Source organism: Symphodus melops, assembly GCF_947650265.1.
Source record: "Symphodus melops genome assembly, chromosome: 21".
NCBI classification, from domain to species: Eukaryota; Metazoa; Chordata; class Actinopteri; order Labriformes; family Labridae; genus Symphodus; species Symphodus melops.
In genome coordinates this window covers 14,773,810-14,790,697 of record NC_136711.1, presented here as the reverse complement: position 1 = coordinate 14,790,697, position 16,888 = coordinate 14,773,810, and the positions used below count along the sequence as shown (strand labels likewise).

The following is a 16,888-nucleotide window of genomic DNA, read 5'->3' as shown; positions in this document are numbered from 1 at the left end:
GAGGAAACTCTGGTGCGGTAGAGGCCTCCAGGCTGGAACACAATAATGAGAGCCCAAGAGCATTGGAAGTGAGAGTGTGACTAGTATATCATTTTGTCAAGGCTATACCTCAGGGAGCTTGAGGAAAGCACTCAACGACTGACGCTTGAAGGGGGTCTCGGCTCAAAGTCAGGCTTGTCTGATTCATGAGCACAATTTAATTATCTCCTGCATTCTTAATGCCGTAGGGATTTGCGAATTGAGAGAAGTACATACCATAATTTCTATTGATTGCTGTTGTAAAATAGGAAGAAAGTCCTTTTGATAATTACACCGTGTGAATCTCAACTTTTTCCAACATCAAATATGCCTGAAAATAACAATCATACTTTCTCCTGGAAAAAAAAACAAAAAAACTTTCTGGGTGTTCTTTGGGCCCTGAATGCCACATGAATTACGTATCTCTGATGCATGCAGTTCAATCTCCCTAGCAATTAACGAAGAAATGAATATGCAAGACCTATTGTGTGCCGTGCATAATAAACGTTAACGTGTTATTTTCTACCTGAGACCTGTTAGCCTAAAAATACAACTCAAGAGGAATGCTTACGCTCCTTAAAACCTCTTGAATTCAGCTCTTTAAACCCCAGGTCTTCGATTTCCCCTCTTTTGTGTGCTCTTAAAGTCATCATCTTATCGCAAATTTCCAATAGATGTCATATTGATTGTGGTGATTATTCTCATTAACATGTCAGCTATGCTTATATAAAAACCTCAATTTTACTCAATGCCTTCTTGATGCCTCTGCGGTGAAAAAATCCCCCCAACAACTTGCAAAGTAGGCCTACGCGTGAAAATCCCAGCGTCTAAAGCCTCCGTACTCTCTTTAAACCCACGCGTGTGGGTGCACTTGTTTAGAAGATGCTGCCCTCGACCCTCGCAACACACTTTTTGCCCACTTTAAACTTTTCTCCCCTCAGCTTCTCGCTCTGCGTTTTACGTCGCTATCTTTTTACCAAATGTACATTTTATGCCTCCATTTAGAAGAGTAAGAGAGCTATCACAGATTCATTTCATTAGGAAGCAAATCATTTCGATTTATAAAGGAGCTGGGGCACATTTTAAGTGAGTCTTTGAGGCATATTTCAGGATGTTATTTTTTTCGCTACTTAAAGGGAATATTTGCCAATTTATGCTGGTGGAGACTTGTGTGTTTTCACTGGCTGTTTTCAGTATGGATTTTTAGTGTAAACACACAAGCTAATGCTATAATCCTTGCTTACACTGTTAGTTGTCTTAGGTTTGAACAGGTGGTGATGTGTCACTCCCCAAAACAAAGAGATAAAGCCTCAAACTGTGCGACGAGAGTTAAGAGCCGCCTCGAAGCAGACATCTGGTGGTATGGCGGCTCTGTTATCTCGACGTGTTGATGCCATTGTGTGTTTTTCCTTTGCCATGTGCATCTGTGATGTTCGAACCACAACACCCGCCACCACAGAGGGGATTAAAACTCGGTGCATGATCTTGGAGTAAAACCGAAATCTTCTGTATTAGACAAAATCAACCCTTATTCAAAGTGCAGATGCTTCCCCACACGTTTTCTTTAAAGTAAAAAAAATAAGCAGATAATTATAGCAGGCTAGCAGGAAGTTTTAAAGGAGCTAAGAATCTAAAATTATCTTCTGCTTTTACTCCCAAAAGAGAAGGAAGTCATCGCTCTCAATACCTACATGCCTTTTGTTTTCTTCTATAACTGGAACTGCCATTAAGACTCATGAATTATGGAGAATCTTCAGCAGCTCAAGAGGGAGTGTGTGCGTGTGTGTGTGTGTGTGTGTGTGTGTGTGTGTGTGTGTGAACAATGTGTGTCTGCCTTTGTGCATTGTGAAAGGAAAAAAAAAATGTGTAGAGCAGCAGTTAAACTGTAGGGCGCAGATTTGTTCAAAGTCAGCTGTGATTACGAAATTGAAAGCAGATTAGATAATGACTTTATACGTACAAGCAGTGTGTAGATAATCTCATAAGAATTCTGCTTTATGAACAGCAGCTGCACTATCTCATCAGCACAGCATGATGACTCGATCTCTTAATGGTGATATGGCACTGTGCATGAGCGGGATTCTTCTGCTTTACAATGACAGATACATGCTGCTTTGCCTGCAGCCATATCCGTCTAAAAAGCACTTCATTATTTCAAACACTGATGGGTTTCGGTGTGATATATACAACATTGGACACGTTTTTTTCCAAAGAATTTCTTCCAAAATTTAACCAAATAAATCAAAGGCAGCTTAGCTGTGGCAGCCAAACAAATCCTTTTGAAGTTCATCCACTCGCTGACTTGGCCCCTAATCCATCTGAGACTCAAAAAACCTAACTGGTGGATTGATAAATCAGCATGCACCTCATGAAGCTGCAGGATGTGAATGAGATGTTTACCTTATGTTTTTTTTTTTTTTGCAGGCCGTAATGTTGCGTAGCAGCTAAATGCCGCTGTATCCCAAGGACGTAGTCCTTCTCTCTCTCTCTGAAAGTCCGTTCTCTTTCCATCCTTTCATCTTTCCTTTCTCCATCTTCCTAGTCCCTACGGTGTTTTGCTTGCAGCTATGCGCTTGTAATCAGCACTTTTCTCTTAAGACATCCTCTGAGAACACTCTGAATTCAAATGCTCTTGTTTTGTATTTATTTATTTCATTCCCCCCTCAAGGCTCCACTCATGCGATGCAGTGAAAAGGTGATTTGATGCGATCCGCGCCACATAACTTTCTAAGAGAGGCAGTTTGAATGTTAATTAGATTTTTTTCTGCCCTATTCAGCACCCATCAAGAAAGTATTTGGAAATCGGGTGATGCTTTATTCATATCAAAAAGCAAAGGGATGGGGGGGGGACAAGAAAAGAGAAAAAAAGACCCTCGAGCGACACATCAGCCCCATCACACCACAAGTACAACAACTCTGGATAAATAATGATGCAGGTGCATGTTTGGAAGGTTTACAGGATTTTTCTAATCATGTTTCCCTGCTAACTAGAGGAAGGTGTTTTACTCAGACACCATCAAACTATCACTGAGAGAAACAGACGCCTGACCAACCTCATTATACGCATACTGCCTGTATGGATCCTCCTAAGTCCTACACTCAATCTCCACGATTGCAGAGTAAATTGTAATTATGCCGCCAACCGCAGCAGCTCAAATGGAAAACACATTTGCTTGTCCTGCATTTAAACGCATTTACTTCACTTTGGCTCTTAATTGGAAACACAGGAAACAGAGATGGGCCAGTATTCCCTGCTGGATTCGGGTTGGATTTTATTTGGTCAGCCCACAATCAGGACAACACAGAAGACCTCATGATCTCCTTCAGTGTGACCTCAGAAACACATGGAGGGGAAACCGCAGGAATTAAAACCTACTCGGTTGATACACACCCAACTACAGCGCCAGCTACAGTTTCCCACCCTAACCCAGTCTAATCTTTATATTTGTATCCCAAAAGGGAATCATGTTAATCTGCTTCTACTCTCAAAAAGTTCCCCAAACTCATCTCTGATTAACTGGAGAATATGAACAATCCCTGAAAAGGTAACATGCAGGATTAATGTGTTTATTTATTCTCTGCATTTTCAGAGCAGTTTCACTTCTTTTCATCTGTTAACATCTGTCTGACATTCAAACTATCATCCTCTTTTATCCTGCTGTCATTTTCTGATTTGGCCAACCAACTTATGCCCCATCCCAATACGACTTTGGCTCTTCAAGCTGTGTTGTTGTTTCATCACCACACACATCAATAAGTGAGCAGCTAGTAGAAACTAAAGTCTCATACTTTAATGCGTTTTGGACATTTACTAAGTTGCTGTGTTTGAAACCTTTCAAAGTCAATAAAGTCAAGTCAAGTCAAGTCAAGTCATACCTTGACAACTAAACTAGACATTTAGTAAAGATGCAACTGTTAACGTACCTTGTCTTCTTCCTCCACCAGGAATCATCCGTCTGAGCGAGGGCTTTCACGATCGATACCCAGTTGAGGACTACCTGGACTTGTTTGATCAGGCTGCTTATCAAATCCAGGGCAACCTTACAGCAAACACCAGTGGAAGCCCCAGCCAGCCTAACATCATCATAGGTGAGATACATTTGAATAAATGTTGTTGTTGTTGATGTTCAGCTAATATCTTTTTTCATTTAGTAAAAACCTTATTTCATTAATTCACTTGCTCCCTTTTAGTAGCATCAAATGTTTGCACTTTTTCCATATATTATCATCACTGGTTAATTCAGATGATGCTTTTAAAGCCCTAAATAACTAATACAAGTAAGCAAAGATAATGAGCGCAGGACTTAAAAAAGACTATTTCTTTATTCTCTTTAGAAGATTTGGGGATTTTAAATAACTAAATATAAAAACTTGAAAAGACTTGGCATCAGCATAAATCCAATCTTAAAGGACTTTAAAATCAGAATTAAAACTGTAAAAACTTGATTTGGACACTCTAACTTTAACTACTGTGGGATTTTGAAAAGAGACAGGCGGAGCTTCACCAGATCAATGTTTTTCTTCATCCTCCATTCCTCCATCCTAACCATGGGGCTACTTTCGGTTCTACTTTAGAAATGAACTCTTGCTGCAAAATAAACTGATACCAAGGAACTCAAATTTCAAACGTAGGATTTCTCAATAAATTTCATCAAACCCTTGATTGGCACACCATGGAAGGAAGTTACTCATCATCGAGTCTTTTCCAGTAAACAGCCACTGATCTTTTGAAGATGGTTTTACAAAGCTAACGCTAAGAAGACATGGTTAAAAAAATGACATCCATCTTTATTTCTCCAGGCAGTTTTATTAGCACCCAACATTTCCTGTTTTACTTAGGGTTAATCAGTGGCACACCATGTAAATCCAACCCCATCCCTACCCACTGCTGCATCATATTGGTAACTCAGGTCATGTATTAGCAAAGTGACCAGTGTGTGAACCATATACTGACAGTCCTTTGTGCCCTCTTCAAGTTGTAGCCCATAGTGTTTAGCTGTCACCTGACACTTGCCTGGAACTTCACTTGCAATCAGGTCTTCTAAATTACAAAGCTGCTATCAGAGCAGTGGGTACTGTAAAAGGAGGCTGAAGCGTGGAGCTGACGGTGACTCAGCCTTTAAGAGAGGCTCCGACAGCCGAATAACAAGGGACTTCCATCTGCTTTACTGAAGAGCAGCAGAAAAAAAAAAAACATTAATGGTTTTCTATTTCTCCACCCAATTCCTCTTTCTACCTCTTTTATGTATATCCCAACATATATCTTCCAAAGTTGCCATGGTGAAGCATTGTTCGGTATGAAAAGGACATGGGTTTTTTGAAAAAGCAGTGGGGAAATGAGACAGTCATAGTTTTCATGTGTCACGCACTCATGGAACCACCCACCTGGAGGAAAAGAGAGGCTTCCTATTGATGCATGCTACAGAGAAGTTCAGTTACCACCTACATGTTTTAACCACTTTCTTTTTTAATATTTTAAATGAAAGAAAGATGCTCTTCAGCTGGACACACTAACAGATGATTAAGTCTGGATTGTGCTTTTGGAGTGTCTGTTTTTTGTTTTTGTTTTTTTAACCCAGAGAGGAGGAGTTTGTGGATTTATGCTATTAGATGCTCCGCTGTCCTTCAAGGGAAATAAAAAAGAACAGACTTCTCCTAATCCTGCGCTAAAATATTGTGTTCACTTACTTCAATATTACTGCCTTTTAACTAACATTACTGCCCCAGGACACTGACTGAACGAGAGAGCAGATGGTAATCCTTAGATTGTGTTAACTAGCTAAGATCAGCTAGTTAGCACTCACCTGCACTTTTATGATTCAGAATTTCTTGCCCTTCACTTTCCATTATTGACCCAAGTCACATTGAAAATAGATAAAGCTGTCCATACTTCATACTATGTAAACGTGTCCTTTTGAATAGATGTCCTTGCTGCGGCTCTTCACAGTGTTGCATGGCAGCTGCCACTTTACGAAGCTTCGGCCCAACTGACTGACAGCTATGAACTGGATATGAGTTTTTTGTGAGTGGGCATGATGAAATAAGTTAGCTGCAAGTCCTACAAAATGTCAGCCAAAGAAGCATGTTCAAAAGCCTCTCACTTTAAATCTTTCAATTCCAGCAGAAGGTCTGCCATATTTAATTTAAAATAGACGTGCGAGAGAATTCCATTTTCAGGTGTCATACGTCCATCTGTTGTTTCCTGTTGTTATTTAAACCAAATCTGAAAAAGAACTCCTCAGCTGCAAGAAAAAACTGATTTTCTACAAAAGCCTTTTCACGCTGGTTTTGAGTTGTTGCATTGAGTGCAGCTTAGCATGCTGCCCTGTTTTGTTTCCCTCTTTAAATAAATAATCCCTGTAAGAGCTTGGAGGGGGGGTGTGTGTCAAAACTTCACTCTGTATTCCCACCATGCCCTGAGAGAGCGCAGCAAGGTGCAGGCCTGTGGCCAGAATCTCGGCTTCTGACTCTCTTCAACCACGAGCCAACACCAGAGGCACGCCGGTCTGGCTCTGCCGTTTGTTTGCCCTATTACAGCCTCTCCGTGTGGAGCTAAATAAGCTCTTTTAATGGACATTGAGACCTTTAAATAGACATGATCACAGTGTGTGTTTATCATTTTAGGCGTAGCGGCATTAGCAGCGATCCTGTTTCACTCTCTCTGTTGTCAGCACAGAAAATAGGCCCAGGCTATCTTCCGTTTCTCCGAGGAGGGGAGTCAGATAAGGCCTGTGTTGTGTTCTCTCTACAAACGCACCGCAGCTTCTCGTCACAGATAAGAGGATAATGAAGGCACAGACAGACTAATGAATCCTGGATATCATTTCTCAGCCCAGCATGATAAAGTGTCTGCTCTCAAATTGTTTGAGAAATGACGCTATCTCACTGCTTATGAGAACCACAACTGTTTGGTTTATGTACAGAGAGTTATTCTATAATTTAACTTGCAAATGGAAAAGTAATTACTCTGGCTTGTTTTTGTGTGTTCACTCATTTTAGCGTCTCTCATTTTATGAACTTGTTGACTATGTAAGGAACATGCTGTGTGAGTTAATTCATGCTATGATTGAGAGGAAATTTTATGAAGCAGCAAAAACTAAATTATTTACATTCTGTGTTGTTGTTTTGTTTTTTTTCTGAAATCACTGACCAATTAAGTTGTTTGTTAAAATATGACAGAGAAATTTAGATTCATAAGTAAGAAAAAAAAAGGTGGATTTTCAATCTTAAAATAACACTTGCAGCGCAAAAACCCAACACAATGAAAGTCTTAGAATTCATCCAACATACAAACAAAAACTCAGACGTAAACACCTCATTATTGAGAAGCTTTAATTAACAGATACCTTTGTTCCTAAAAATCCATAAACATCTGCTCAATGACTGCATAATACAACGGTTTGTGTGCATGTTTTCTTTTTGTTTTTTTTCTAACTACTGTGGGCTGTGTGTTTTGCAGGAGAAGCCAGTGCTTCCACCATGTGGGATAATAACGCCTGGGTGTATTTCTACGACAACACTACAGATGGCGAGCCTCCCTTCCTTATCCAGGACTTTGTCCACGCCCTGCAGCCTGATGCCCGTTTCATTGTCATGCTCAGGGACCCCGTGGAGAGGTGGGAGTCATCTTTCTTCCACAGTATTAGTCAGTATTGGTATTATTATTATTACATGTAAATGCCAGTGACAACACAGTTAGAGTCGAAGTCTGACGTGTGATTTTGTCAGTTCTAACTGCAATCTCTGCATTACGCTGATGTGTTGGCATGCGAGTGTGCCAGAAAAAGTTCTGCCTAAACTGCCAGAGAGAAAGAAAAGTGAGAGGAGGAGAAGAAGTAGTAAGTTTTCCCTGGATTAAAATATTTGACCTGAATCTCACAATTCAGGTTGAAGCCGTGAGGGGATTGTTACGAGACAGCTGTAATCGTTTGTCTCTGCTAACAGAGTATCAGGTCTGCAGTTCAGTTAATCTCCTCACTGATAGATCTGGAACTTAAACAGGGCAACATACAGAGTTCAGGATCAAATCTTCACCTCCTGGTTTGGTTACAGCCAAGATAGAAGACGTTATTAGTCACTGAGGTGTTGAGAGAGACAAGAACTAAGCTCAACAGTTCATGTAAACACTTTGTATGACCTTTGCAGGCCTTGGGATGGATTTAAAAAAAGACATAAGCTACCAAGGGGAATTTATTTTAAACAACTTAGATTCAACTGTGTAATTAAATACATTCACTTTACTGTTTAATATATTTAACTATAAAGTAACTCATTCAAAAAGGCTTTAGTGTGAAACTGGTTCTTCTTCCAGTAGGATCCCTTTGCTTTGCATGTGCACATGCAGGTGTGCACGTGGTCAGGAAAACACCACCTCCGCCTCACTGCTTTGTGCCTCCATCAAAGCTGTTCACACTGCAGACACAGACAGATACTTTGACTGTTTACTGGAAACAAAAGACCTGTTGTCACAGAAGATGTGTCGCCTTTTACTAGCTGTCACATAACTATCCAAATCACATCTTTATCAGAGGCATTAAGACCTTGCAGCTGAATGCCGAGTGGCACATTCTTTAAAATGGGAATGCAACTACAGTTGATGTTTTTCCTGTCTGAACACACTTTCTGTAATTGCTTTTATCCATTTATTCATTTATCCATTTATTTATTGAATTAAGTCAATCAATAAAGTATCTATCTATCTATCTATCTATCTATCTATCTCTCTATCTATCTCTATCTCTATCTCTCTATCTCTATCTCTATCTCTATCTCTATCTCTATCTCTATCTCTATCTCTATCTCTATCTCTATCTCTATCTCTCTCTCTCTCTCTCTCTATCTCTATCTCTCTCTCTCTCTCTCTCTCTCTCTCTCTCTCTCTATCTTTCTTAGTGATATTGATACATGAATTTCCACATTCCTAGGAAACTGTTCTTCCTTGTAGCACATTTACAGCACAGGAGCAATTCAAAGAACTTTAGAGGGTCAAAGAAAAGCAGTGAAATAACATTTAACAAACAATGAGTATTTTAAAGCCAGTCATAATCTGGATTTAATTCCCCTTTTGAGAACGTTTTTCATTCACTAGTACAGAAAGTCATCCCATTGTACTGTTCACAGCTTCTCTTTCACCAAGTGTCTTTGAAATCTAATTCTCTATCCATATTGTAGCAGGAGCTATTCAGTCATCCATCCAAGGTCGATAAGTTCTCTGTTATTACTTTTGTTTCCAATCCCCACTGATCCGTTCAGCCTTATCCACACTTCCTGTTCCCAGACTCGTTGATTTCATTGTGCATTTTTTAAGAGCACGCTTGCCTTGCTTCTGTATTTCACTGTTTCCCCACAAAGCTGATGAGAATCACTCTTTGTTTTACCCTCCTCTCAAAGAAGTGATTGGAAATCTAAGATCACACGTTTCGACATTCCTATTTTTGCTTTTCAAATCAACTTCAACTTTATTTGTCCACCGAAGGGCGATCGTTTTTTTTGCAGCAAGGCCGAACAAGACAGGAAAAAAACACAAAAGTAGAAGCCAACACAGCCAAATGCAAGAAGCACTAATTATAGCAGCCTTCGAAAAACCTTCCTTGACTGAGGCTCTCAGCAGCTTTGATTAAGATAAAGTGCTGAGTCAACATGAAATACATCACTGGGACTAAAATTCAAAAGTGTACATTCCAACACAGTCAAATACATATCGAAACAAAACACTTTTTCATGAATTAGCCACTTAAGCTAACATATCTGCCCCTCTGGTTCTTTTGCGTTTCTTAGCGACTGTTATTATAATTAGCAAATTTCCTTGCTCTTGCGAACAACATAAAAAAAAAGTTCTGATTCCCTTCACATTGTCTCCGTATAGACTCATCTATTTCCCTTCAGTTTGGAGTGATTTATGCACGTTGGCTATTTCTTTCTTTCCTCTCTTTGTGATTTAATGCCAACTGAGAACAGAGATGTCTCACAACTTGTACCTTCATTTTGTACCAGAAGCATTTTCTGACATCTCAGTCACACTCTGTTTGGTGCAAAAGTGTTCCTGTGGAAAGCACAACTTTTAGATACAAGACAAAATGTGGAAGAAAATAGGATTAAAAATTAATAAAATTAGATGTGATAAGATTCAGAGTTTGTGAAAAACACTGAAAAAGTATGCCGTTGTCTTTTTTCTTTTTAAAAAAAACTAACATTTAATTTCATTGTGCTAATTGTATACTCTTTGTTTTCTTGCAGGCTATACTCTGACTACCTTTACTTCGGTATTGCCAATAAGTCTGCTGAAGATTTCCATGAGAAGGTGGCGGAGTCGCTGCAGTTATTCCAGGGGTGCCTTACCGAGTACACAATGCGCTCCTGTGTGTACAACACTACTGTCAACAATGCAATGCCAGTGAGTGAACCTTCCCTCCTGCTTTTGTCTCGAAACCCTGCACTTTAGCCACCAGCTTATTTACTGGTGGGGGGAAAGAAATGAAAAAGGAATAAAGAAGACAGACTGAGTGAAATCCACACTTCATTAACGCACCCTCAAGCTTTCATGACAGACTTTATGAAAGGAGATTGGCAGCAATGCTGAACCGGCGAGCTGGGCAGCGCCTCGGTCCTCTCTTTGTATTAAGAAGAAAAAAAACAAGTTTAGCAGTGGTTAGAACTTCTTTTATACTCACAAAGCAGACCGAGTCTTAGTGCCAGCAGTTGCAGGGCCCCAGTGCTGGGCCCCTGGCCAGCTTTCCCACAGTGCCCTGAGCTAGACAGACTAAGAGGGGGAGGAGGAGATCCCCATCCTCTTTTGGCTACCCCTCATATTCAAAGGTTCTCAATTCTGACTGCTACTGACGAGCTTAACAGCCCGCTCCGGGAGCATGCTCAGTCACTGCCACTGGCCTAATTGTCCATCCACTAATATGTCCTCAGAGTTATTAGACCATGTTAAAGCATTACAGCTGTCCTACGGCGTCTCTCATGCCTGTGCCTTCGTGATAAAAGTATCAGAGCTTAGGTTAGAGTCTGGGGAGAAAACACCAATAAACACCAGCAAGAGAACACGATTGGCCTTCACTGTTGAATCAAATTGATTTAATGAAGGAGGAGTTGCTGGCCTGAAGTGCAATCACCTTTCAGTTTTGCTGAAATGGCAAAAAGGACACAAAGCTATTTCATCTCTGGATAACAAAGTGTGTTTTTTTACGACTATTGTTCTGCAATTAACTGTCATACAGCAATTAAAAAATCAAATCTGAAAATAAATAAGGTTACCTGCAGCATGCTGTGCTGAAATCTCACATATCCTACTTTCTGGTAAAATATATTTGTAATTGCTCAGTCTATAAAATATCACAAAGGTGAGGCTGTCCAATATGGGAAGATCCCTGATGTACAGTTACATAATTAGATATTTAATATTATTAATTAAGGAAAGCCACACCAATGAAATACGCACGAGTCATAGTCCCACTATTACTGCACACAAAAATATAAGAAAGGGTTTAATCGACTGATTTTTTTATTTTAATTTTTTTCATGTCAAAATCTTAAATCAGCCTACATCACATTAAACTGTCAGGTGCAAATGTGTCCTTTTTCAGGGACACATCTGCTGATAGTAAACGTTTTCCAGACAGCTACTCTATGTTTTTTTAAGTTCCAACACAGCTAATGTTACTTGATTATTATCCCAGATTAAGAATCTTGGTTAGCAAGAGTGCTAAAATTACATTGAAATTTGTTGCAGGATTGCAGCACCAAATACTTACGACCCAGATATCTTCTCTGCCTTTGGGTCTTAGTAACAGAATCATTTAGTGTCTGATGCATGGTAATGATTTTAAGAAACCTCTGCCTTTGTCAAATCCTTCAACTCCAACCTCAGGATCCAAATAGAATGTGTTCAAACGTTATGTGTCATGTTCTTGTTTTATTGAAAAAATGACAGCCAGACTTTTACTGTTTAACCTGTTCTGTATTACTTTGCCCCTCCGTTGAGGAGGACAGTACTAAAACTTCCTAATCTTACGTTGAGTCTTCTGTGTTGTGTCCCCAGGTCAGATTGCAGGTTGGCCTATACATTGTGTACCTAATAGACTGGCTGACCGCTTTCAGCAGGGAACAGATTCTGGTCCTTCGGTTGGAAGACCACGCCTCCAACAGGAAATACACAATGCACAGAGTCTTTGATTTTCTCAACCTAGGTAAGTACGAAACAACACAGCGTAATGTATGACCTTGTATGTAATTATTCCTGCTGGGGACAATTGAGGAAATGTTTTATAAAATGCATGTAACTGTCTGTGATTTTAGCTGCATGATTTCAGCAACTATACAGCACAGTTGGAGATTGAAGTAAACTCCAGTCAGGGCGGCGCTGAAAACAATTTCAATCAAAGAAGCTGGTTGAGCTGAGTTGATAGAACATGCTTCCCATGTAGAGCCTACAGTACTCGTCATCATAATTTATCACAGGTTTGACTCCTGGTCCCAATGCTATTTGGGGCACGTCATCCCCCACTCTCTCTTCCCATAATTCCTCTCTCTCTCTCTCTCTCTCTCTCTCTCGCTCTCGCTCTCTCTCGCTCGCTCTAGCTGCCCTAACTAATAAAAACCCCAAAACGTAATCTTCAAAACAAATATATACATGCACATTGGATATAAAGATAAATGATGTTCTTCCTTTGTAATAAGAGATAATGTTATGACCAAATGGTTTCACACAATGATTCAGCCACAATGAGACTTTCACTAATTCTATTGAACAAGAATCAGGAATCATATTAAAAAGCAGACTTGTTTAATTAATGAACAAAAAACGTGATTGGTTTCCAGCTTTTCTGTTTCTCCACTTTAAACCTTGTGATGAAACCATTGCCTTTTTCATACATACATTGTAATGTTGAAGCAATGCTTCTAACCCCTGTGACAGTGGAAAACGTTCACTCACTGCAGTCAGACATGAGTGTACTCAATATAATGACGTTTATTTTTGCAGTTGTCTCTAACATGCACAAAGACCAGTCCACATTTTGTGAGAAACCTTGTTGAATTTGAAGTGCTGACGTCAATAACCCGCTACCTTAGAAAAGTCTCCCAGATACAGCTTTCCTTCACCTTTCATACTAACTTCACTGCAGATGTTTTCAGACTGCAAGCCAACTTGTTTTTTATGCTTAATTGTCTGTTTACTTTTCCAATAAGTCAATAAATAATTTGGTCCATAAATCATACAAAATGAGAGCAAAAACTCGCAATTTACAAGTAGAGTGCAAAGGGACGTTTGCATAGATTTTTTGAGCCATCCAAATCTGAATGAAACTTTGAAACCTTAAACTTTTTCACCATCGTAGACACAATCAAAAGTAGCAGATCCTTACATTTTAAAGCTGTAACTGATTTTTTTTTTTACTAAATCTTTACTCATACTGTTAAACTACTAGTACTAGAAGTATTATGAGGTCAATATTGGGCTTAGAGTTATTGATATCTGAAAGTAGTCTGCAAGTTCTGTTTTTTTCTGAAAAGCATATTGCACAAAAGAAATGCTCATGTGATCTAGAAATGCCCTCTTACATCTTCCTCTCAGCTTCACCCCACAGTCTTGTTTCCCCAGAGTTCAGACTTGGCTCTTCAGAGAGCTGCCAACAAGGTGTGATTGTTAACCAAAACGTCACATCTCCTGCTCATAGCACTGCTGATACACAGCGACAGTTCAGGGTCATTGACTCTACTCAGTTTCATTTATTCAGTCTTGCTGAAGTGGCCCACAAAGCAAGGATTTAAAAAAAAAACAGTGGTTGTGTTGTTTTGCAGGGCCGCTGACAAAAGAAATAGAGTCAGAGATCACAAGAAGTCCAGCATCAAACACCAGGAGGCCAGCAGACAAGAATCTGGGACCCATGCTGCCAATCACTAAAGAGATCCTGCAGGACTTCTACACGCCGTTCAATGAGAAATTGGCCAAAGTGCTACACAATGACTCTTTCCTCTGGGACACTCAACTCTGAAAAACCCTCCTAAGTTCAGTAGAAAGAAACCACTGATGTGTCGGTCAGCCCCTTCCTTTGAGTTTCATCTCGCTCAAGTGCCCATGAAAATCAACATTTTTTATTTAAATTATTTTTTAAGTTATAAAAGCAGAGATGAATCAAAGACGGAAAATAGCACAAGAGAGTGTGGATTTGTGATCTGTGGGTGCGTGTGTGTGTTTGAGTGAAAGAGAGAATGCATTGTTGGAACATCTTGATTGTTCTTTTTCCTTTGTGAACAGATGTAAAAAAAAAATAAATAGTGAATTTAAAGATATTCAAACTGAGTCCTATTCTGTCTTTTATATTTGTTGTGATTAATTAACAGATAGGCAGCCTCACAGACCTGAAAAGATTAGACATGCTGTAGTCCACACTGTAGTTTGTTATTCTTTCTGTCCAACACAGCTGGAATATCTCCAAGCAGATTTAAGACTTATTGACTATTATTGAGCATAATTCAAACTCCTTTCAGAAGAAAATCTGTTAGAGCACAAGTTTAGTTATCCAACACTGGCCTCTACTGGAAAGCATGTGTAATTGCAACTATCCAATTGCTTAAAGTGAACATGCATAGGCAAAGACTTGAGGCCTCTAATGGAATAAGTGCCTGTATTTAAAACATTGAGCTTTATTTGGGGAATTAAACAAGCTTGAAAAGACTTCAATAGGAAATGTTTTGATTTTTGTTTCTGATTGTAGTTGGTTGATTCAGTAAGCTCAAAGGGCAGCTATGTACTTTATCTGATCAATCTCTTGAAATGATTTCCTTTCATTTTCTAAAAAAGAATGCCATAAACACTTAAAAGCTGAATGTGTGACAATTTACACAACAATACAGCATAAATCCAGTATATCTTATGAAAAGAACTGTCTGAACCATGACTGTCTACAATGTGTGTGACACAGACTTCCTCTATGATGGTGTCTGAGCCAATCTACATCTTTTCATGGACAAGCTAGCTGGCTGGCTCATCCCCTTGCATATAATTTTTTTTTTAAGTGAGGGACCATAGAAAAGAAGAAGAACATAATGTACTCACTGCTTAATTAAATATCACATAAGCATTCAACGTGAAGCTACGAGCAAACTAAAGATAAGATACTTTACTAATCACCCAATGGGAAAATGTTGTGACAACAGCTCAAACATTAGTATAATTAGCACAAAAAAAACCAAAAAAAACCAGCATATTTACATCCATTAAATTAAGCAAGAAAAATAGAATAAAGGGTGCTCTATATTTGTGTACTACTAGCATGCTCACAAATCCGTTTTATACGGGTGCTCAAGGGCAACATCTACTGGATCAAAAAGTTGCACATTTTTCCTTTAAGAAGTAGATTAGTGGGGGCACAGATGGTCTAGGTGTTAGTTTACTCCCCATGCACGCTGTGTACCATGTATGTTATTTCCTGTTTCTCCCAACTTTCTACTGTATCCACTGCCTAATCAAATAAAGGCTAAAAGGCCAAAAATACACTAAAATATTTGTTATTTGATTCAATGAATAATTATGTGCATTAATGAAGTAATCAGATTATTTGACAACCTCACCCAGAGACAATCTTAATTTCATGTGATTGAAAACAACTGCAAGCACTGTTCAACTAATGAAATCTAAAAAGGGGAATATGATATGACAAACTGTTTCAGCCAACACCAGGGGGCAGACAAACCCTAACTTTTTTTAAACTTGCAACTCTGATTTATGGCATTTAAAAAGAAGGGAACAGGTTAAAAAAAAACAAAAAAAAAACAACCAAGGGTGCTTCAAACACACACACACACACACAAAAATCTAAAAATAAGAAAAGGAGGGAAAACAAATCTACTTGTCAGTCACACCCCTCTAGTTTATAACAACAAAACATCTCTTAAACTTGTGTTAGCCGCAGACCTTATTTCCCCCCTCTAACCATAAACATATTCAAATCCACCATTGACTTTTAGAGTTTAGACCCCATGGTGCTAAAATGCTAACTAACTTTGTGTTTTAGGACTCATTCCTGTGGCACTCTCTAGAGTGGTACTCGATTTTAAGCACTGTCACTTGCAAATTGGTGTGAGTTAATGAAGGATCATGGGCGGTAGAAACCAAAGTTTATTTAATAGGTGGCCCAACCATGAGAGCATTTAATTGGGATTTGTGGGGCATCGCGAGAACCAGCGACTTTTAATAATTTAGCGGGGGTTAGATTCCTAGCATGGTAGAGAGCCATGTAAGCCTAACTCAATTTGACATTAGAAATGAGATCATGTGACATTTAGCATGCCGAACACTTTCAAACTTATTTTAAGCTATGGGCTATTTAATATTGATTTAGGCTAGATTATTATTCGTACCACAAAATGTCAGTCTTTAGCCTAATCAGACGTGCCAAATTAGAGCCACTGTCTTCAACGAGAGTTCATTTTTATACAATATTTTATTGTGTCAGCTTGAAACCATACAACCATGTTGTGTAGTCAAACAGGAAAATGCATGGCGAATCAAATCCCCCAAAAAATGAACCAATAAATAACACGTCTCGATTGAACTTCATTTTATTGACCACTAGATGTCCTACTCGAGCACTATGTCGTTTGAAGCCTCGAGTAATGAACCATTTGTTGAATCAAGTGTCGAAGCTTCAACAAAGCCTCCATCAGCCGTCACTACTCCTAAAGCCTTCTCTTGGCTTGGAAATGAACATACTTTCAGGGAAGTATTACCTGTTCTACAAAATACACATACTATCAGCAATAAGACGAAAAGCATTTCAAAATACATTTCCGTTAAGTGAAGACTTAAACAGACTTTTAAAAAACATTTTTAATTTCAACAACCTAAACACCCCTCCACTTCTAC

General features: G+C 39.1%; 1 protein-coding gene across 2 annotated transcripts in view; it reads left to right on the top strand.

The window, feature by feature from the left end:
- Positions 1 to 14,313, top strand: part of chst15 (carbohydrate sulfotransferase 15) — an 83,982-nt gene extending 69,669 nt beyond the window's left edge. For both annotated transcript variants that reach the window (XM_079334326.1, XM_079334327.1), the window contains 5 exons: positions 3,964 to 4,107; positions 7,478 to 7,634; positions 10,255 to 10,411; positions 12,062 to 12,209; positions 13,822 to 14,313. In XM_079334326.1, the coding sequence (XP_079190452.1) occupies positions 3,964 to 4,107; positions 7,478 to 7,634; positions 10,255 to 10,411; positions 12,062 to 12,209; positions 13,822 to 14,015 (800 nt within the window). In that variant the 3' untranslated portion in view covers positions 14,016 to 14,313. The remainder of the gene's footprint in view (positions 1 to 3,963; positions 4,108 to 7,477; positions 7,635 to 10,254; positions 10,412 to 12,061; positions 12,210 to 13,821) is intronic.
- The last annotated feature ends 2,575 nt before the right edge of the window (positions 14,314 to 16,888 follow it).